We start from the raw sequence: 22,808 nt of genomic DNA, 5'->3' as shown, positions 1-22,808 counted from the left end.
ATGTTGTCGATAATAAAAGAGCCCCAATTCATGTTCATGGCCTTATGTGTGTTATTCTTCTGCCCAAGCACAGGTGAAATATCATCAAACTTATCAAATGTGTTTTCTTCATTCCCGTCAAGATTGACTCTCACAGATTTGGCTGTATGTCACATTGGAGACTATGTGAAGTTCTCATCTGAATCCGATAGAGCACAGAGCAATGGCCCAGATTTACTCCCATGAAGGGAGGGTGTGGGGTGGGGGGTGGCTGTGCTCCCAGTTAGGTCATGAATTGATACTTTTGAGTCATATTCATAGAGCAGAAATGGCTTGAAAAGTTTTCATTTGAAAGTTAATAAGAGTATACATTTTCACTGTACAGGAAGCACAATAGGACAGTATCTTAAATGTATTCTATCTTTTTTCCTCTTTGCTGACCACAATTGTGTATCTTTGTTTGTATAATTTGGCCAGATTAAAGTGTGACTTTAGTTATCTTAGAGCATTATTCTTGTCTGTGTACCATGTCACACATATTAGGACTCTGCATCTTCGATAAGAAATGGTGAAGATGTGTCTTCAAGCCTTGAAACCCGTTTTGTTTGTTCGTTTGTTTTTGTTTGTGTTTTTTTACACAGAGCAACTTCTTACCTTTTCTGGATTAATTATGGCTCTTTTCATTGACAGCACACTTCTGTTTTGACTATAAGCATTGGGTGTTTTGTGTGCATGTGCATTTTTTTAAAAAAGATTTCTCCATCTTTTGATATTTGTACCATATCGGTCAAAGCATTTTTACCCTTTTTCTTCTGTTCTCCAGTGGAGGCTCTCGCACTATCGTTATCTGGTCCCAAGCCAAGAGGAAAGAACAGCAGCGACGCTGAGCATGCAGCTGCCAAGATGAGGTGAAGACACAACATTGGATTTTTGCTCCATTGTGAGGGAGATAGTAAATAACCGTTGCCTTAACATGACCCATGATGCATTTGTCATATTCTTCGATGGAACCATGATATACCCCGCATATTTCGAGAGTGTAATACATGTATTTCACAAATTCGGACTTGTGCATGTGTGACAATTTTGTCACAATATGGACAGAATGAGAAAAAAGTACAGTAGACGTTATGCAAGTCATCACTGGAGAAAGTCAACAAATCATGTAAGCCAACATAATGAAAGTCCCAAATTTTCCTCCTGTTGTGTTGTTGATTCCCGCATAAGCTGACATTAGCGCATTTTCTCCAGCTCTGTGCATGTTGACTTACCAATATGCAAGGTTCACTTTTAGTATCAAAATGCAAAAAAAAAAAAAAGGTAATTTAATATATAACTTCTAATTCACACCACACATGGGCTACAGGAGGTAATATTTTTGTGAGGTCTTCATTTGCAAATAACAAATGACTCACAAAAAACATGAAAATAAAAACACTGCGAAATATACTGCATATACCTTATCTGGCCACGCATTAACCAGCAAAGGCAGTGAATGTATCAAAAATGCTGTGTGTATAAGTTATTGTTTTCCTAAATACCTTTTTTTTTATTTATCAAGAGTTGCCAATACACAAGCCATGGCTGCACAATACGTTGTAAGTGTCGTGGTAGAAAAGTACATTTGAAGTTTTAAACTCCATCATAGTAATACATGTAGCATCAAACATTCTGGTAAATGATACTCTCGATTTGCTTGAGTATACATCTCGGTAAAGTGCACTCCCATTATAATGTACACAGTTATCATGAAACTCTTGTTGCAATGAAGTAAAAATTCTGGTACCAAAATCATTATCTGTTTATCTTTATATACTTTATAATATAACAAAGGAAAACCGCTGATACCAAGGACTTTGTTATAACAGGAGTCGCCTGTATCAGTGTGCTGTATTGATAATGGTTTTGAAATGTGGTACAGGTACTCAATTTGCAAGTTTCTCCATTCTTTCTCTACATCAGTTTCAAATCCAAAGACACCCTCTATTAAAGTACAATTTGAAATGTATGATGACAGAGCTGTATACGTACCAGGGAAATCCTACAGTTTATTAAATACCATACCTTCAGTTTATAAGTACATGTAGTACAGTGGACTTACGTCATGACAAAGTCTTTGGGACTAGCAGTTTTCTTTCGCTGTATCAAAATTTCATTACAACCGAACTGATAAACAATAAAAGAACATAGAGCAGATATTGTTGTGGCCTGAATTTTTACTTCGTTATAACCAGGATTTCGTTATAACCTTGTTCGTTATACTGTCAAAGTGGAAATTTTTGCGGTGTTAAAATATTTGCACATCTCGTGCAACAAGAAGCTAGCACGAAAATAAAAGCACATGAATATTTTTGCTTGCCATATGTTCCAGTAGTTAATGTCTCGATTCCGCAGAATTAAAACAATGCGAAACTCTTCTCAACCAGCTGAGCGAGAAAAATTAGTCGTGCTAAAATATCCACTTTTACAGTAGTGCACTGTAAAGGTTTTACATGTACAAAGAATAAAACTATGGGTAAGATATGGGATTCTCAGGAGGAAAAATGGCCATTGGTCCCAATACACTGATCCAAGTTGGATTGCACAGTTTACTTTAAATGCTCTAGTGTGAGGACTTCTTTAAGACTGTGTACACAAGAAAGTGCTGGCAAGAATAGGTTCATGTAAGTGTTGTGTAGGTTTTGCTTCTTCTTCTCTGAACCTACAAGTATATATCAGAAATTCAAATGGCCAAACGACGGCAGAGTTTCTGAGTAATTATAGTCACTACACAATACCATGTGGTATGATGTGTTCTCCAAGAAGATTGTGCAAGCAAGGAAATTCAATTCTGTGTTTTTCACAAAATGTCTCAAATTGTACTCCCTACTTCCATGCTAATTCTGTAAATACATGTTTGTTGAAATAGTGTACATATTAATTAAATTATGTGAAGAATAAATCTTATTGAAAGAATCCAACTTTCAACAATCTAGTTCTTCATTGCATGTGAGGACATTTCGTCTGTTGAGAATGAGAAGGGCTTTAAGTTGTCTCGAACACTACGGGCTTTGTGGCAACTTAACGCCCTTATCATTCTCAACTGACGATTTAATACAGTTAAGTGACAGTACATGTGTATGTGACTGAATGCACCTGGAAGGAATCTTAATGCGTGTACAGCAGTATATTCATGTAGCTCTGTTGTTTACATGATATCGTCTGGTGAGAATGACAAGGGCGTTAAGTTGCCACTAAACCCATAGTGTTTGGGACAACTTAACGCCCTTCTCATCCTCAACCGACAATATTATGTCATGTACATTAACATTCTTGTATTTTAACTCCTTTTTAAATCCTTCTTATGTTCGATGACAACCATGGAATTGGGAAAATGAAATTTGAGGATGAGTTCCTTTCCTTTGTTCAGCAATTTGGGTTCTCACTCCACAGAGCACACTCGAGGAAGACAAAGGGATATTGTATTCTGTGCTTTTATTGCTGTTACGGAATTCCCTCTTTGCCGAGTCACTCACACCAGTGAAAAATGTACTTGTTAGTTATGTGCAGCTCCATTACATACTCCTGAAGATATGTCATATCTGTAAGGCTTCCTCGAATATTGCGCCCCTTTATTTTTTAATCCTGCTACCTCTATGGTCGTGTTCACAGTCTCTGACAAGAGTCCGTTTGATTCATACCTCCTGAACAGCATTTGACAAAATTTATATCATTCTGCACATAATTGCCAGTGAAAAACCAAGGAAGTGTATTCAAACTGCACATAGGACTATGTATGATCAACTGTACAGTCTGCCAAGTCCTTTGAAGGGGAGGCATTGTGCGAAGGAGATAAACTTTGCCTAGAAACTGGGCCACCTTCCAGCTGAATTAATGTTCCTCCAGTCCACCCTGTCTCATCTCCTATATGGCATGCACTAATCGCTGCCTCGCTCCCAAGCCGACAAACGAAGACTGACAGAGCGCCCTCACTGTTCCTCACTATCGAGCAAGCCGACGAAATCTTGTTCTTTATGCCTCCTGTGACGTCGTGGTCCAACTGATCGGTTGCTATGCTGGTTGCTATGCTACCGTCCTCCCGGACAAAGATGCGTGGGATGAGGCTGGAGGTGGGCTCCTGTGGGGGCGCTGTGTATATCCCATCTACGTTAGACAGGAAGACTACCCTTTTTGGTCGAAAGTAGCGGCTCAGCACCTACAAGAGATATACATGTATGAATCAAGGAACAATGCAGAATTGTTTTCTTATCTCTCTGAATCAGTTACAAACTTGTCTATGAATAGATTAAACATCACATTGAATCTGTGTTAGATACATAGGCCCACACTAGCAGCCTTACTACAAAAACAACATACTGTACACTGTAGTAAATGATTTTCCTGTGTTGGCATTACTTTTTATCAATAACAATAAACACAATCATCTCAATGTAAAATGTCCCATCATGAAAAGTGAATCATCTATTTTACATACTTCTCATAGTTTGATTTTTAAATGAACTATTGAAATTGATAATACACTTGCACTACCCAGTCAGCATCATTGATCTGCAAAATACATAGTAATGTGTCTCTTCAGGTGCGAGTTTCCTCACTTTGTCTCCCTCTGCAAATCAAATTTGTAGAGGGAGACAAAGTGAAGAAAGTCGTACCTGAACCTTCACCCCTCTGAATAATATCTTTCTTTCAATGTGTTTACATGTTAGTTCACAACCACTACCAGACAGTTTTTCCACATTCTTACTGCTCTACAGCAAACTGATATCTGACACGCTACTTACACGTATCAGCAAGTTTGCTTGTCCATTATTAAAATTTGTAAAATGGGCTTTAGAATCTCTGTATTCTGATTGGTCAATTATCATGCATTGATTTTTACTGATCCACACTGAGCCATGCATCCCATAAAATCTGAACGCATGGCTCAAGCCTTGTAGTGTTGTAGGTGTACCGGTCGCATGATGGGGTGATAGCTTATACTTCATGAATTTACAGGCCCATTCTGTAACAGGAATGATGCACAGGCCTATTTCATGGATCAGTGAGAATTGGATGCTCTCGTTTGACTTTAGAACAGTCTAAAACCCACCAGCACAGCGAGTGGGTCTAAACAGTTCTAAGGTGAAACTTGCGCATCTAATTCTCTCCGATCCACTCTATATCCGTCTTGTGCATCATTTGTATAAATATAATAATGTCTCTTTGTTTTGTGTGACTTCCTTTCATGAAGATGAAGAGCCAGTAGTTAGTAACCATTGCAAAAAATGTATTGCGCATGATGAGACCTTCATGACTTTCTTTTTTTCGCAGTACATGTAGCATGCCCTACCTCTATGATGTTATCCCCGCTTAAAATGGTACACCCCAAATCCTCATCCAGCACGCAGTCACCGTGCAACACAGGCACAAAGTTCTCACTCAGCAGCTCGGCCACGTTCTGGCAGTCATTCTGGATGACCTTTGACCTTCCTTTTGTCTTCCAAGCCCTACATACCTCCATGGCACACACACAAAAAAAGACAAACAAACAAACAAAAGTGAAACAAAACTGACATATTACATTGGACATATCTTACACTGTGTCAGTGCTGAATGTGATACAGAGATAAAACACCACAACAAATGAGAGGGGCTCTCCCTGGATTTTTCTCTTCCTATCCATTCAAAATAATACATGTAAACATACAAAATAGGACATCTTTCTTTATAACATTCCTCTGCAAATCCTTTGTGAAATTACATCCAAGGCAGATCTTTTGACTTACCATGAAAGGCAAATACAATTGTATGATATACAGAAAGAATGCCACAGTTAGTATACTATTTACATTAAATTAGTCCATTGTACAGAATACATCCCATTTGAACCATTCTATACGTGACTGATAACCTATTTTACAAGCGCACAACTAAACGTACCTGTAGTAGGCTCAACAGACAATGTCAGATGAACAGCTTCACAAACACTAAAATGCCACTCGTATTGTACAGAAGACACAATGCTAATGGTAATAACAAATTTAATATAGTACAAATCTTTTGTGTTGTTTGTGGGACTGCTTGTTTCCTGCTGAAACAACACTGGCTCCTTATAAATGAACATGACTCTTGAGCAGAGTAATATATTTTCCTAAGTAACTGCATAGATAACTTGCTGATGACATGAGCAATGCCAGTACTTACAGATGCACCAACAGCTGGGATGTCTTTATCCACAAGGGCCTGAACTATCAGGTGATTCAACTGAGATAGGCCAGAGATTGAATGAGAGGGAAAACAGTATTCAATTGAATGTTGTTTATAATAAATTGTTTAGAAACAGTTGCTGTTTATTATTATTATTAAATATTTTACAAATCTCTATTTGTTTCATGACTTGTAGTATAGTAGGGACCTGGCCATGCAGCTATACATTGCTACAAACTTCTAGCCTCTCTTTAACTCAAATTGGGGGGGGGGGGGGGGGGGGAATGGGTCTTACCAAGAGGCTCACTTTATAGGCTCATGTGGTTGCAAATGATGTTGCTCATCTTGACTTCACTATGAATAGTCCAACTGTACTCTATCCTCCAGTTTTGCAAACCGCTTCACTTTGTTAAAAAAAAAATACTGAATTCCTAGCAATTATGTATGTATTGACTTTAGAAAAAGTGTGAAAATCATTTTGGACGCATCTTCGCTTTCAAGTTTGTGTAATCAAAGATGTCTCGGACATACCGTTGTGACAGACAGCCTGGTCTTACAGAAACCCTCCTGAACCCTAGCTTTCCGCGCTGATGACAGATGCCTGTATCCCTGTGAGACTTTGTATTCACTGGCTTCAAAGTGCCCAAATGACCTGTATTGATGGCCAGAGGGGGAAAAAAGGGTAAAACATTAACACAGAACAAGAGGGTGCAACACTGTCTAGAGACTGGCTCGTGATTTGAGCTTCATCGGAGCTTTGAAAAGGGGAAAAAATACAGGTTACTTGGCTCAAGATCCCTATCTAATTACACATACTGATAGTTATTAAGTACTTAAAGGATACATTGATAGGAGGGTCGTATTGTGGATATATATATCACTGGTCAATACAGACAAAAAGAAGTGTGTCTGAAGCTTCACAACTTTTCCTATTTCTGCTTTCTTGAACTTTCCATTCAACTCTATTTTAAAGTCCAAGTCATTTTAATGATTGCTAAATGCTCCTTGTGCCCATTTATAGCTAAGAGTTTGTACATGTATTGAGTATGATTATAGCATAATGATAATGATGCCGATAATTGTTTTTTGTTTTGCACCTACTTCCAATACATAATGAGGCTGACAAACATTAAGCACAATATACAATTTTACATACAGTATCACAATGCTAGTCATTGGCATCAAATAATCATGTTCAACTACTTCATACACAGCACTCGCTCCACACAGTGGAAGTATTCTGATCAGGCAGTAGTCATCAGGTACTTTCCCACACACACATTCTGAAAATCCATCCCCCAAATATATATATTTTTTTTTCTTTTTTTTTTTTTTCATATAACATCTACCTATAATCACAAACTATAGCAGAGCATATCATTGTGAATGGAATGCCTTACAAATGAATGTGACGTCCAAATTTGAACCCTGCTCAACCTCACCCAAGTCTACCTTGCCTAAGTTCACTTTAGCTCATTCCTAATTTGACCTCGCACGACTAAGAAAATTGGCCAAGTCAAAGAAAAATTCCATCCTAAATAGATATAAATGTGGGTTAATTCTATTGTGTACAAAGTCAAAATTTACCTAAGTCAACCAGGTTCAACGGATGTTCTCCCATTTCTCTGAATTCAACGTAGGCAAGGTGGACTTACATGCGTGAAGTTCTTTTATAACTTTCTTAATAGTCATTCTACACATTGACATCATGTAAAAAAAAAACAAAAATAACAAAAGAGGTAGAATAAAAATGTGTGTGTAGTACTCCTACCAATGCAACTATTCTCACCCTGCTCCATGGACCACGATGCACTGTCCGCTGATGCCGGCGATCATGTCCGCTGCAGCCGAGATGTTTTCGGGGATGGGCGTCCTGATGACATCCTTGTTGGTGATGGCACTACCTCCCAGCTTGATGATACACTCCACCTCTGGAGTCATAGTTGTGTGGGGCCTGGGGTTGGGGGCTCCTTGGATGGCAGCTGCCGATGAGAGAGAGAGAGAGAGAGAGAGAGAGAGATGGAATCGAGGGTTAGGTCACACACACAAAAAAGAATGCACATTACAATCATTTCCTAAACAGTTACTATGAACTTTGATTTCACTGATTGTCTTGTCTGCAAAGTTCATGTTTTATCATCACTTTGCAATTCTCATTTAACCCTATTTTAACTGGGCTATTTGAGACCAAGTTTTTACTAAGGGGGAGGGGGGGGGGGGGGGAGTCAATTTGATTTCCCCCCCCCCCCCCTTCATATCTCGGCCGCTGATGGTGCGATTGCCGCAAAATTTTGCCTGAACATAGAACCGGATGTCAACTACAAGGTTGCACGGTCATACAAATAAAAAAAATATTTATTTTCTATTTTTTGTAAATTAATTATAAATGCAAATTTATGCATGAAATCATATTGTAACTCCATTAAAAGACTGAAGGATTGCTAGATTTTTGTGTCAGAATTCCTCAAAACACATTTAACAATTTTCTTGTAAAAAAAAAAAACAACAGCACAATCAAAATCAATTTCCTTTCTTTTTTATTGTTTTAATTTCTTATGTATTTTATTGTTTTTCGACCTTTTGTTTTCTTTTTTTTTTCCAAAATTTGTTGCAGGCACTCTTTCAAGCTTATCTACATTAGAACTGATTAATTTCAGAGATTCAAAGTTGAAATAATCTAATTTATGACAATTTAACAAAAAAAACCCACAATTTGCATTGGATTTGCACACGACATCGTGAATTTGAGCTCTTTTCGGGATCTTTGCGGAATCATGGCGCGAAATGTCAAGGGGGATCAATTTGACCCCCCCCCCCCCCCAGTTAGAACAGGGTTAAATTAACCTTTCTTGACTTACTTGTGCAGCTCATTTTCTGGTATTTACCAGACAAAAGGGATTCTGATGATATCTCACATGAGTTGCAAAAGGCCCACCATGTTCCAAGGAACAGTGGGGAAAAGGAGCCTTCTAAAAAATGGTGAAATAGTCATAATTCCAGTAGGAAGATCTGAAGGGGGTCAAAGGGGGTTTAAACCTCCCCCTTGGTAACCTTTGTTAATCTTTTTTTTTTTTTTTCTTGTCAGCCAATTTGGGGAGAAAATACCGGTACTGTAGAATAGGCTAGTTTTACAGAATGACATGTTCTTTTTAAAGAGATCACACAAAAATATTGGATTTGAAATTTCATTCATCCTTACCTATTACAGGCAATGGTTAGTTTCATTTCAAACATTTGAGAAAAAAAAAAAAAACTCTTCTTGTCATAAGTTGATTGGTGCAGGGACATTAATGACGGACTTATCAGAGGCGGAGATTCGGAACAAGAACGTCATGCTTCTTGCATGATATTTATTAAGGTAGAACGGCCGTTTACAACCAACGCGCAATGAGTACTTGCGCTCATATGAGATAGTGCATATGCTAATTATACATCATGCTACAACCCCTCTCTTCACAAAAAGTCGAAGACTTTAAAATACTCGGTATCATATTTTCCTATAATGTGCACATTTACAATTACTATATAACTTCAGTTCTATATACATGTATAACCATCGGTTTCAATATCAACATGAGCGGTTGCGAATGTTAAGTTTATACATTTCTGTCTTGCAGTGAAACTTCTCTAACACATTTAGACTGGATTCATATGTAACCAATTTCGCTTCTATTAATCCAAATGAACCAACTTATTATTTCATAACATATCCATGCAATAATATTTATTCAAAGTTTGCCTGAGATCTGACATATCTGATAATAAATGAAATGATTCCTCAATTTCCATTGTGTCGAGTTGTTTTGTTTTCTGTGCATACTACCTCCGGTTACCGACCTAAAAATGAATAACATATGTACATTAAGTCATGAACAAACACTTCATAACAAACATAACCATCTATTATAGATGTTAAATGAATTAACACCATACAGTTATTTCAACTGATACTTTACATTCTGTAGTCACCATATCTTTTTGGTGTGTGGACTTTTCTGCCAAATCTGGTGGTATATGGCTGTTTGTGTGTTTGTTGTGCGTTTGACTGCTTGGGTGTTTGTTCTTCTGACTGAGCTGTGGAAGTGGTGTGATTGTCTCTGTCATGGTATGTGTGACCATACTCATGGGTTCTGAAATCTCTCTCTCCAGTCCCTCGGATGTGTCTACGATTTCGACGTAGGGTTTGACCTGATTCTGTCTCTAGTTCATATGATCTTGGTTCAGGTCTCTTTTTGGTGATTCTTCCTCGCTCCCACTTGCCAGTCTCTTGGTTCTGGACTCGGATTTGCTGTCCTTCTTGTAGAGGAGGTAGGGTGTTAGGGTGCAATTTGTCAAAGTATCCCTTCTGCTCGTCTTGTCTAGTCTGGAGACGTTGGTAGATTTCATCCTTCTGGGGCAGTTGGTTTGAGATTTTGCTTGGCAGGTTGGTTCTGATTTTTCGACCAAGGAGCAGTTCTGATGGTGATGGTAAGTGCGCGTCTAGGGGTGTAGCTCTTAGGCATTGGAGAGCTTTGTTTGGATCTGCGTTTGCATCCCTCGCCTTCTCCATAGTGGCTTTGACAGTTTTGACCTGGCGTTCGATGAAGCCATTAGACTGGGGGTATCGTGGGCTTGATGTTGTATGGTTGAAATTCCATTCCTTCCTGAACTGCTCAAACACTGCACTGCTGAATTGTGGACCATTATCACTGATCAGCTTTTCTGGAGTCCCATGCTCTGAGAAAATCTCTTTGAGTGAGGTGATGACTGCTGCACTTGTTGGGTGTCCTGGCATTTTCCTCACTATGGGGAACTTGGAGTAGGTGTCTGCCACTAATAGGTATTCTACACCCCCGAATGTGAACAGATCGGCTGCGATGGTCTGCCAGGGTCTGGTAGATAGTTCATGAGGTCTGAGTGTTTCAGAGGTTTGAGCATCTCCGTGTTTCTGGCAGATGGAGCACTTGCTCACCAGTTCTTCAATGTCTTTATTGATGCCGTGCCAGAATATGCATGACTTGGCTCGTAGTTGGCATTTGGTTACACCTTGGTGTGCTTCGTGCACCTTGTGTAGGTATTCCTCTCTCAGTCTCTGTGGTATGATGATCCGCGGCCCTTTCAGTAAGATGCCATTTTCAATGGACAACTCGTCTCTGAACGGCCAGTATTTCCGCAGGGATTGGTGTACATCTCTCCTCTCCTCCGGCCAACCTTCCAGTATCACATCACGCAGTGCACATAGCTCCACATCTTGGGAGGTCGATGTTCGTATTTCTTGGAGTTTTCGGTCCGAGAACATCACGAAGTTGATCTGCATGCGCGGTTCACTTGACTCCTCAGGTAGTGGGTTGAGCCTTGACATTGCATCCGAAAGGAGCATCTGTTTCCCTGGTTGGTATTTGACTTGCATGTTGTACCCTTGTATTCGCAGTAGGAATCTCTGCAATCTGGGAGGGGCTGAACCCAGATTTTTCAGAGTGATCATTTCAAGGGGCTTGTGGTCTGAGAGAACAGTGAATTCTCTTCCATATACATATGGATGGAACTTCTCGCAGGCATACACCACTGCCAACATCTCACGCTCTATGTTGGCGTATCGTCTTTCGGCATCTGTGAGCGATTTGGAAGCGAATGCTATTGGCTGGCCCTCTTGCGTCAGAGCAGCTCCTATGCCTTGTGTTGAGGCATCTACCTCCAGCACGACCTCCTTCCTGGGATCAAAGTACGCAAGGGTAACATCTTTGCAGATGGCGTCCTTCGTCTTTTGGAATGCCTTTTGGTGTGAAGGCGACCATTTGAACGTTGCGTCTTTCTTCAACAGGTTCCGTAGGGGTTCTGTCAGGGCTGACAGATTGGGGATGAAGGGCGACATGTATGTGGCGATGCCCAAGAACTCTTGTAGTTCTTTCTTGCTTCTAGGCGGTTCAATAGCTCTCATGGCATCTACCCTCTCAGGATCCGGATGGGCCCCATCCTTGTCAAAGACAAGTCCGTAGAAGCGTATGCGGTCACGTTTGATCTGGCACTTCTCCCAGTTGAACACGAGTCCATGCTGTGTAGCAACTGTCATCAGGTTGTGCAAATTTGCATCGTGTTCTTCCTCAGTTCTGCCTATGACCGCGATGTCGTCTGCTAGCGCGATTACACCAGGGCATCCTTCAAGGATCTGTGTCATCTTGGCCTGGAAGACATCCTGGGATGTGCATAGACCGAATGGCAATCTCTTGAAGCAATACCTTCCAAAGGGGCTGTTGAAGGTAGTTAGCTTGCTTGATTCATCGTCGAGTTTTACGGACCAGTATCCGTGCTTTGCGTCTAATGTGGAGAACGTTGTGGCCCCGATGAACTGATGTCTAACCTCGTCCAATGTTAGAATAGGCACGTGACTGCGTTTGATAGCCTTATTGAGGTCTCTCGGATCTAAGCAAATTCTCCATCTCCCATTGGGCTTTTGTGTGTAGACCAAGCTGGATACCCAATCCGTAGGTTCTTCTATGGGTGTAATAACACCCATTTCCACCATCTGGTCTATTTCATGTTTGATGTCCTCCTTGATACTGATGGGACATCTCCTGGGAGGATGGACCACGGGTGGTACCTCTCTGTCGATCACGATATGGTACTCTCCTTCAAAATTTCCGATGCCTTCAAAACGACCAGGGTACAAGTCCTTGAGATGTCTTTCATCTTTGATGGTACAAGGTGTGTTCTTTTTCTCGACTACACAGTTCAGAGTGATAAGTCCAAGTCCAACCAGTGTTGGTAGACCGAGAATTGCAGGGCCGTTATTGTCAACTACATAGAACTCAGCGTCAATCTCAGCTTGTTCATGCTCACAGTGGAGAGTGTGTGTTCCAAGGTTTGGGATGACCGTTTGGTTGTAGGCTGTGATGACAGTCGTGTTTGGTCGTAGAACCCCTTTCTTTGGGAGTCCCGAGACGTCAACCTGGTCTGGGTACATCTGCCGGTAGAGCCTCAGTGGCAGGATGTTTCCTTCAGCTCCTGTATCAACCTTGGCCTTCAAAGTTGCTGGCTTATTTGGTTTTAGCCAAATGTTCAATTTTGCAAATGCTTGAGTAGCTGACACTTCATCGATTGAGATGCACTCAAAACTAAGTCTGTCAAAGTCTTCATCAAGATTATCTGGATTTGATGCCCCTTGAGTCATCTCGTGTAGCCTCTTGTTTCTAGGGCTTCGTCCGTGCTGATCACCGAACTTTGGTTTGCCTCTGCGTTGATCACTGAACTTTGTTTTCTCTCTGTGCTGATCACGAAACATTGGCTTTCCTCTTTGGGATTGAGGATTTCGGCCTCTCCAGGGTTGTCGGGGTTTCTTACTGCGACAGGCAGCTGCCCAATGATTTGGGCGACCACATTCCTTGCACGTGGTGCCATAGGCCGGGCACTTCTTAGGAGGGTGACTCAAGTTACAGTTTCCACAGCGGCTCTGTTGTCTTCCTTGTGTGACAGCATCAATGTTCACCGCTTGGTTACGGAGAGACCGCATATCTGCCTCAGTGGCCTCTTGCGTTCTTGCTATGTCAAGTGCTGTATCGAGAGTAAGTTTCTCATCCTTGCTGAGGAGTATTTCTTGCACCTTCTTGTAGCGAGTACCAAGAATCAGTTGCTCGATCAAACGATCATTTACTTCAGACTGTTCAGAGAATTTGCATTTCTGCACTTGTGTGCGGCATCTGCTCATAAAGTCATCTACTGTCTCTCCAGGCTCCTGCTGGAATTTCTGAAGTCTGAATCTCTCCAGGCGAAAATTTGTTTTCGGCTGAAAGTGCTTTGCGAATGCTTCAAACAGTTCTTTCACTGTCGTAAAGTCTATATTCCAGGCTTTGTAGATGCGTATTCCTTCCTGTCCCAGCCAAAGCAGAGCATACGTGATCTTTTCTTGATCGGTTTTCTTTGCTAAGGGTCCCTCAAAGATCAACTCGCTGTAGTGCTGGAAACTACGAAAAGCTGAAGGTGGATCACTGGATGACCAATTCATGCATGGAGGTGTGATTCCTGTCATGTCCCCCATCATGAAACTTCTTTTGTGTGCAACAATGAAATAATAATGCGTGAGTGAATGAAATGTGTGGAATTAGTTACACAGAGGAGTAAGACAACGTCTTATCCTGTTACACAAAGGAGTAAGGATACCTGTAGTACCTTATCCTGAGTATGTCACGCAGGACATTCAGTACAGAGTTAATTCAGTGTTTGTTACAAAAGATAACGGTTGACATGAAGTAGAGCATATTCCGTACCAACACATTCACAATCACACACACTTTCCACAGGTTATGTGGACATCACATAAATCAATTATCGTTTCAGGAAAGCGTCCATAAACTAAGTCCGTAATATGTCAATCAATCCAGCTTTTGTTTAATGTCAGTTCCGATTAACTCAGTCTCTACATCATGTAGCTGGATGTTTATCATGTGTATTTTCATGAACAACAAATACCTGTTTAATTACCGCAAAGCGTCCTGAAAATGCACTCACAGTGAAAGTTTTCACTTTAATTTTAGGGTTCCACGTATTCAGTATGACAGTTGAGGTCTCTGTCCACGGATTTCCGGCGTTGGTGCGCTCAGTTCTGGTCCCGTTCATCCACGGCAAGCTGTCGTCGTCGGCTACTTCTACCGGTGGTGTGCGTCTATGCGCTGTGTTCGTCCGCCCGTCACTGGCCGGGTCGCCGCTCGTGTTCGCTCCAATCGGTGCTGCAGTGGCCTCAAAGTCTCATCGCTGTATTGTAGCATATAAAGCGGTGGGCTGCCAAACTCGAAAATACGGCACAATGAGATGACAAGCGCTTCCAAATTCACGTTTCTGGCTGATCCAGTTTGTGAAACAGTTTTATTTGTCCGTAGAACAAGAGTCAAATATATCGCTGATATACTATCCGCTTTGTCCCGAATTTTGGATCACAAAACACGTTCCGAAATTTAGCAGCAATGTCGGTCTCAAAAATTCTGCAAAGTGTCGTTGAGTTCAGCTGCCGCTGGCACTTCGATCTTGTTTGGCACGATCACCATTGTTACGTCAGTCCTTCAGCTTACGACGTAGCACTTACGCCCGCGTATATCATTGTCGGTTTGCACCAATCACACGTTTACTGTACTGATCCGTCAGTCTCTGTGCTTTATGACGTAGTGCTTATGCGTTCGCGTACAGTGTTTGATTGCCGATATCACTCCGCTTCGGTACGGTGTAGGTCTACGTCTACAGCATGCAGTACAGTCCGTCTGCGATTCCATGTGCACGTTTGCGCTTTCTCACAACGTGGTATGTATGCGGCCATCTATAGCACAGGCGATCCGCTGGTAACCCAGAATCAGACTCAGTCCTAGGCCTGCATGGCGCACATAAATGTCGAATTTTAGTCCCGTTAATGCACAAAAGTCCTCAAAATTTGTCCAGATGAGTCCATGGTTCACCGCTGCCACCATGTCATAAGTTGATTGGTGCAGGGACATTAATGACGGACTTATCAGAGGCGGAGATTCGGAACAAGAACGTCATGCTTCTTGCATGATATTTATTAAGGTAGAACGGCCGTTTACAACCAACGCGCAATGAGTACTTGCGCTCATATGAGATAGTGCATATGCTAATTATACATCATGCTACACTTCTGAGGTGAAAATTCTCTATCCCTCTGACATTTAATCACTGTTTTCTAGCTGCACAGAGGGGTACATAAGTAGGTCTACACTGCACAAACACATACTTGCCAACTCTACCGCATTTGGCGGTAGACCACCGCTTTTGAAAGATTTCATTAGCATTCAAGCTAGCGCTGCTCGCATAGGCATCCTGGATTCTACCGCTTTCTCAAATGAAAATGTTGGCAAGTATGCAAACATTATATGCAAAACAGGTATGGTAGTGTTGTATTTAATACAGACAATTAAATAAACTACCGGTATTGAAATGCAATAAAATCACACATATACACGGAACCAAAATAAATCTCTCTCTTATTTCAAGTACAACATTCACCTTATTAAATACATAGGGTTCAAAAATGTAGACACAAAAATCTGTCTGTCCGGAGGAAGTCTAAAGTCATTTTTTTTTTTTTTTTGACATTTACAGAGCTCTCCTCCGCAGAAGGGAATTCCATGAAGCCAGTCACAGTCTCCACAGAACATATCCCCAACAAGATACAGACCGATCTTTCTGTCTATCAAGAATGGTGACATGTACACATGTAGGCCCTATAGTATACTTTACTTTTCAGTACCTTGGCAATTGTCCTGAGACATACTGGGCTCCATTGCATCTTGACGCCCTGCTCCAGAAGACAGAAAAGGCACACCTGATTTATAATGACAAAAAAAAAAAAATAAAAAAATTAATTAATAAGAAACCTAGCAACTTTATGTCAGAACTCAGAATGATTTGGCAACAGAACAATCACCGTACCTGCATTTGCTAGACTACCGGTACCATATATTGCTCTCTGGATTAATTTAATACATACAAGAACTGATTATCAAATTGTAGATCAACAATCAGACATAGAGCCTAGAGGATCATACAGGTGCAAAACTATATAGCCTGACCAGACGCTGTGCGAATATTAAGTTTTATACAGCGACTGGGCTGTGTATATAATATAGTTAGTGCAGAACCTCATGATGATACACTGTACTAGTACATAACTCCTAAAATATGATATATCACCAGGATAAATTTACTTTCTATCTTATGAACATCTGTCAATGTCAATGACAATGAAAAGAAAGCAGAATTAACAGGAAATTCAATTTGCGCATGCAGGTCTACAATGTAGGCCCTACCTCTTCTCGACTAAAAAATTACTGTGTTCTTGATTTTTTATGGTATAATTGTATCAGTGTATATATGTAAAACTATAAAATTTAGGCCTTTACCTACCTGTAGTACAGGTATATTGGGTATTATAGAGTTATTCACCCATCGGCACCATTTATCTTTCACTGGTGTCTAACCCGTTACAAATTACATGTATTGTATCTGCCACAGTGTATCATGCCTTTTTAGTGACCGAGCGAATGAATGGGCTGCCGGCTGCCGCGGGATACTTCATTGGCACTCACCCCGGTGCGCTCCCGTTGTTTCTCGGTGGATTCCTGGCTCTTGGCGTTACCTCTTGCTACACTCCTTTTCACGCATTTCGAGGTCATATCAAGCTGCGTTCACCATCTTGTCTCATTTCGCCGAAAAATTGCAGCTATGTTGGTCATTATATTTAAATTTCTACCCAACAATGTACATGTTGGCGTTCTCCTCGTTTCTAGTCTCTTCAATTCCGTGGCGTCACTTATATCGCCGGTGTTGAGCTGCTGTACGTACTTATCTGTTTACGGGATGGATACACACGCAACGCGGATCGGGGCGAGGGCGTGTACCGCAAAGAGATTTTTCTCCTCCCCATGCACTGGGGAAAATCCCTTTGGTATACCGTTACTGCGGGCTAGCCTAATAAACCACCTTGGTCATTTTTACCTGATCTGCACACTGTGATTTCACAGATCAGATTACTGACACACAGGTTTGACCTCATTTTCTTGGTGATCACTCTCACCCACTCCCATTCGTTTCCTTTCTTTCCTTCTTTTTTCTTTGATCTTCCTTTTTTACTTCCTTTTTGTCCTTCTTTCTTTTTCTTTCGATTCTTTTTTCCTCTTTCATATGGTTCCTATGTTCTCATACTTTGCATTATCATTTTTTTTTTTTTTTTGGCATTCCACTTGAAGTTTCAAGATGAAATTGTACAGTTGATACAGTGTACACACATAAGAAAGATAAAAGTAGTAGGCCTACAGACTTTCATTAGGGCCTACATACTCTTAATATGCTGGATTTCAAGTGTTTTTCTTTTTTTTTGTGGGTTGCGATTATCTTCGCAGGAAATGCTTTGATTAGATAGATAAAATGTATCATCTATCATGGTTATGATTAATACCATGCTGCATTGTGGCGTGGCATAGGGGCTAATTGTTGAAGCTTTTGGTCACAAACTTCTGTGACATCAAACATGGGTATGGACTATCCTAGCTGATTTCATTTTTTCTCTCTCTTCTGTTTATCAGTTAGATACCTGAATGTTCCTTCCGAACACACACACACACACAAACAAATGCACAAACTCCCAATTCTCGTGTAAACAAGTCACGTGCTGAATTGAAGTAAAAGACATCAGGTTCATCAGGTAAAATATTGTACTTCCAACTTTAATTACACATTTACATCATATACAAGAAACACAAATATAGGGACATAATATCATTATCACGCACAAGAAACAAGTCTTAGTCCAAGATTGGTCTGCACTTTTTTCTAAAGCAAATCATAGCAGTATCAAACAGGACAGTTGACAAGGAAAAGGTAATTATAAACTCATCTGACAAAGAGTTTTTGAAATACTACCAAGTACTTTGCATTTTCATCACATTTTAAACCTGAATATTGCCTTCTATGCTTTCTAAACTGATCTATTCTCAAATCTATTTTGCAAAGGTTATGAGGTAAACTGTCCAAGGGCCTTTATATTCATACCGAGACCTGCAATTATTGTAGGCAGCAATAATTGCAGTTACAGTACCACAGCAACAGCCAGGAAATAACCAAACAGTGACTGAGCCACAGTGACCGTAATTGCAGTTGCACATTTCCTTAATACGAAGTGTGACCAAGGCTGGTCAATGTCAATTTTCTCTTCAGCTGATTGGACTCTGCCAAGATAGTGTAGCACTAATATTGTAAAACACTGCATGCTTTGCAATGGATTAAATATACAGTATCTCGAAATAACAATCACTAGCATAGATATGTTGGTGTTATGGTATTCAGTTCATCTACAAAGTAAAGCACATTTGTACTTTAAACAGTCCATGGGAACATCTCCTTGAAGGCAAGCGTTAAGGATTAGGGACATCTACTAGCTGAAGGAAATAGGGAGGAAATTGACAGATTTCAGCTACATGTATTTTCACGCTTACCTGGTACTCACTTTCCAGCAGTTTTAGCTATTCTGAAACTAAACATAATTTCCACAGCTTGGGGACAAAGGCTCTACTTCATGTCTACATACCTTTAATGGGCTTCACAGTGTAATGACATCCATGGCTATTTCAATCCAGACATAACGCACAAACTGGCCATTACGTCTGGACTCTACACTTCACACATTATTTATAGCTCTTCAGTCTCAAATTGGATACACACTTTCAGGCCATTGCACAGAAAGGCTAGCATTTGCTTAAATTATACCACTGCTGTGTATACCTACAATGTAGTAGATAAAGAGCTCTACTTTTCATTTCGAATGCACTTCAAGATTCATCAGTTGCCTGTTGTCCTTGATTTTTGTCTATTCAACTGATGATTTGCACGTTGCTGTGTAAGATGTGCAAAGCGCTGAATTTGACATCGTTTGAAAAGGTGTCTGAAACCCACTAACAAGTCCCAACATTTGATTTACCACAAACCATTTGTTTCATTAAGTTTAGCTATATGACACTAGTACAGTGTATAATACACATAATTGTATTCTACATAGTATAACTCTGGTACACTTTTGGTTGGCATAGAAAAGGGAAAGAGAAAAAAGAGGATTGAAATCTGGCTTAATCTTTATTTTACTGGTTATACTTGCAAAAAAAAACAACAACAAACAAACAGGCGGACATTCTAGACCGGCTGAGAAAGTATGAAACTGCTCAAAAAAACTGGCATTTGCACAATACAAAGTGAAAATAACATCTACATATTGTGCAACTATTATCAGTACACTGGAACCTCATTATAATGAGGTGGGATAAAGTGCCATACCTGAAATAATGAGGTACGTGTAATTTTGCAGGCCTCATTTCTTTTATGTTTTTCTGTTTTGTTTTCACCCCTGATATAACAAGATATCTGATATAACATGGACATTTCAGTGGTCCCATGTGCTCTTTCTAATGAGGTTCCCCTGGGGTACATGGACATACATGTACCATACTAGAACATGCGTATAATTATGCATTAAGCATTCACATACCACAGTACAAAGATAGATACAGGCAAGAGAGTGTGAAAATATGAAGAGAAAGAATGAAACCAACAGAGGCAATCATTGCATGAACTTTACAAGTGCTTCTAATTTATAATTTTGAGTGACGCATGTACAGTTTGCTTTTGTTAGACATTCTTTTGAATTGCACATGCTCTTAAAAGTGGAGAGCTACTGCCCATAACAAGTACATGACCAATTCTGCAAATAACCTCGTACAATCATCACTGTATCCCTAATCGCAATAGCAAGTTTTAAATTTGCAACGGCAATGCTAAGATGACACTACTTAGGCCAGAAATTAGTGTTCTGCACACATGTGAGATAACCGTTTCCATTGTCCAACCCGGGAGGCTATGTCATCTTTTTTGTATTCACGTCGCAGATCTAAATCTCGTTATTAGCTCCAATGTGAAGACTTCTACCAGATGAACAGACAGATAAGAAAACGTACAATGTTTGTCACAACAATTTCACAATTGATGGTTCCATAGGACCAAGTATCATCTGAAGACACTATGTGTATGCAGTGCTTTCAACTCAAACCAAGGATTGAGTTATCCATCTTCACTTGTATACCTGTTTTCCCTATTCTTTGTGTGTTTGGGTGTGAATGTGTGTGTGTGTGTGTGTGTTTTTTTTTTTTTTTTTTTTTTTTTTGTTTGTTTGTTTGTTTGTTTTTTTTTTTTGGGGGGGGGGGGGTTTGGATGGAGAGAAAGGCATTTTATCACTGATACTGTCACCTTGCCAGCCATCATAGATAGGAACACAATACTGACGTATCCATTTTATGTAGGGTATATATTCAACCGACCTACTTAAAAAACAGGCATCTCAATTCCATATGAATAAATATGCTGATTGCAATATATACTCTGGAAAAAAAAACAAAAAAAACAAAAACAACTTGATAATTCACCTACAATTAATCACTCCTGCTGCATGGCAATTGACTTCAAACATTAATCAGAAAATCAAATGTAAGCCTGTGAAGCTCAATCTCAAATGGCTGATACCTATTAAACTCATGTTTGATTTTCCGACTTACTCTACGTTTGATTGCATCATTCTATGCAACAGGGACCTGATTACATTTTTTTTCGGCATCACCTGATTAAAACTGCCCTGCCATTATTAACAGGACACACACACACCAGAATTAAGTGTCTACCTTTAAAGTAGAAATTCAAAGAGCACGAAACACAAATTTGAGAAGAAAATATTGAATTTGAACATCTGTCCTAGGTGTACACAAAATATCGAGAGAAAAGAACAATCCCAACTATTTTTTATTAATTATTGAAATCGGACGAAAAAGTGAACCCGAAATGCCCCGATGAACGGTCTGCCGATACCCCTTCCAGATGACGTCACGCACTGGATTCGTACTCTGAAAGTACACGTTCGCTCCATAGACTACTACCGTGAATTGTTTTCAGTGTTGTGTTTAGGAGCCTAGCAAGTCCAATTATTTAGTTTATTAGCAGTTTTCTTGCATGTCTCCTTGTAGTTCACAGTTTTTCCTTACATTTAATCCTCATAAAGTATGAAATTTGTGAATGCTAGCGGTGCATAAAAGAGATTTCTTTCAGACGTTTTTGTCCACATTTCGGTTCCGTGCCTTCAAAAAGTAGATCCGGTCACAGCAAGCTGGATGGTACGTCTCGCTCTCAGCTGGTCTGCATCGGCTGTTCATGCACTGTGCTGGTGTGTGGTTCGCATTGCGTTGTGTGTGTTTGCGTGTGTGTGAATATATTAGTGTTCGTGCTCTGATTTCTTCCTCGGTCTAGTGAGAGCTGTGCGTAAACACGTGTGTGTATGGGAACATGTACTATTGTACGTACTTCGAACATGTGCGCCAGCTCCATGCCCCCTCGACGTTCGATGCAAGACTCCCTGTATAGCTGATCACTCGCTCTCTCTGCATATTTTTGTTTGTAATAATAATGGATGAACATAAACTCAATACTGTACGAGTAATGTTCGCCACACGTAATCTGTGTATTTCGTATACTGTTCTACGAAGCGAATTGCTACTTACAGAGGTGGAAGAATGAGCCGTGAGGAAGTACTTCTTTTTCCACATTTTTTTTTTGTTTGTCTAAACCGCCGCCGTCATTCATCGTACATACTGATCGTCGAGACTCTAAATCGTACTGAGCCGTATGTTATACTGTTTTTCATTTTTTTTTTAACGTCAAGGCAGACATCAGAATTTACTTTACCATCAAACGCAGCTGAATGTTATTGTTATTCATTTCGAAATGTTATAGCAAATATCCGACATTTATTTTAGCATCATATGGAGCAGAATGTTGCTGCTATTCACTTCCAAACGTAAAAGCACTCATCTGACATTTATTTTGGCATCTTCTGGAGCCGAATGTTATTCCTATTTACTTTCGAAAGTTAAAGCAAACATCCGACATTTATTTAATCATCGTATGGAGTTGAATATTATTGTTATTCATTTTCGAACGTCAAAGGGATCATTCGACATTTATTTTAGCATCTTCCGGAGCTGATATTATTGCTATTTACTTTCGAATGTAAAAGCAATCATCCGGCATTTATTTTATCATCGTACGGAGTTGAATACTATTGTTATTCATTTCCAAAC

The 22,808-nt window shown here is 40.1% G+C and overlaps 2 protein-coding genes across 3 annotated transcripts in view; one reads left to right on the top strand and one right to left on the bottom strand.

Annotated features, from left to right (window-relative positions):
* The window catches only part of LOC140239708 (gamma-tubulin complex component 5-like), a 29,750-nt gene extending 27,278 nt beyond the window's left edge, over positions 1 to 2,472 (top strand). The window contains exon 22 of the mRNA XM_072319530.1: positions 803 to 2,472. Coding sequence (XP_072175631.1) covers positions 803 to 891 — 89 coding nt within the window. The 3' untranslated portion in view covers positions 892 to 2,472. The remainder of the gene's footprint in view (positions 1 to 802) is intronic.
* Positions 2,473 to 3,436: 964 nt separating this feature from the next.
* LOC140240310 (uncharacterized) lies at positions 3,437 to 20,850 on the bottom strand. 2 transcript variants are annotated; one of them, XM_072320093.1, is made up of 7 exons: positions 17,229 to 20,850; positions 16,391 to 16,465; positions 7,955 to 8,147; positions 6,697 to 6,817; positions 6,163 to 6,222; positions 5,309 to 5,473; positions 3,437 to 4,174 (listed from the first exon to the last, which is right to left on the bottom strand). In XM_072320093.1, the coding sequence occupies exons 2-7, from the start codon at positions 16,422 to 16,424 to the stop codon at positions 3,749 to 3,751; spliced, it is 999 nt and encodes a 332-aa protein (XP_072176194.1). In that variant the 5' UTR covers positions 16,425 to 16,465; positions 17,229 to 20,850; the 3' UTR covers positions 3,437 to 3,748. The 2 variants fall into 2 exon arrangements, with proteins under 2 accessions (XP_072176194.1, XP_072176195.1); XM_072320094.1 differs by lacking the exons at positions 16,391 to 16,465; positions 17,229 to 20,850 and adding an exon at positions 14,647 to 15,765.
* Between the last annotated feature and the right edge of the window lie 1,958 nt (positions 20,851 to 22,808).

Source organism: Diadema setosum, chromosome 16 (genome assembly GCF_964275005.1).
Source record: "Diadema setosum chromosome 16, eeDiaSeto1, whole genome shotgun sequence".
NCBI classification, from domain to species: Eukaryota; Metazoa; Echinodermata; class Echinoidea; order Diadematoida; family Diadematidae; genus Diadema; species Diadema setosum.
Note: the sequence above shows the minus strand (reverse complement) of the source record. Positions and strands in the feature narration are given on the sequence as shown.

Bases quoted from the DNA above. Each gene is read 5' to 3' on its own strand.
- LOC140240310 (XM_072320093.1), bottom strand. From the start codon at position 16,424: ATGGAGCCCAGTATGTCTCAGGACAATTGCCAAG. The intron at 6,818-7,954 runs GTGAGAATAGTT...CCATCAATACAG, and splicing joins ATCGTGGTCCATGGAGCAGG to GTCATTTGGGCACTTTGAAG. The intron at 4,175-5,308 runs GTAGGGCATGCT...TATCTCTTGTAG, and splicing joins GCGGGGATAACATCATAGAG to GTGCTGAGCCGCTACTTTCG.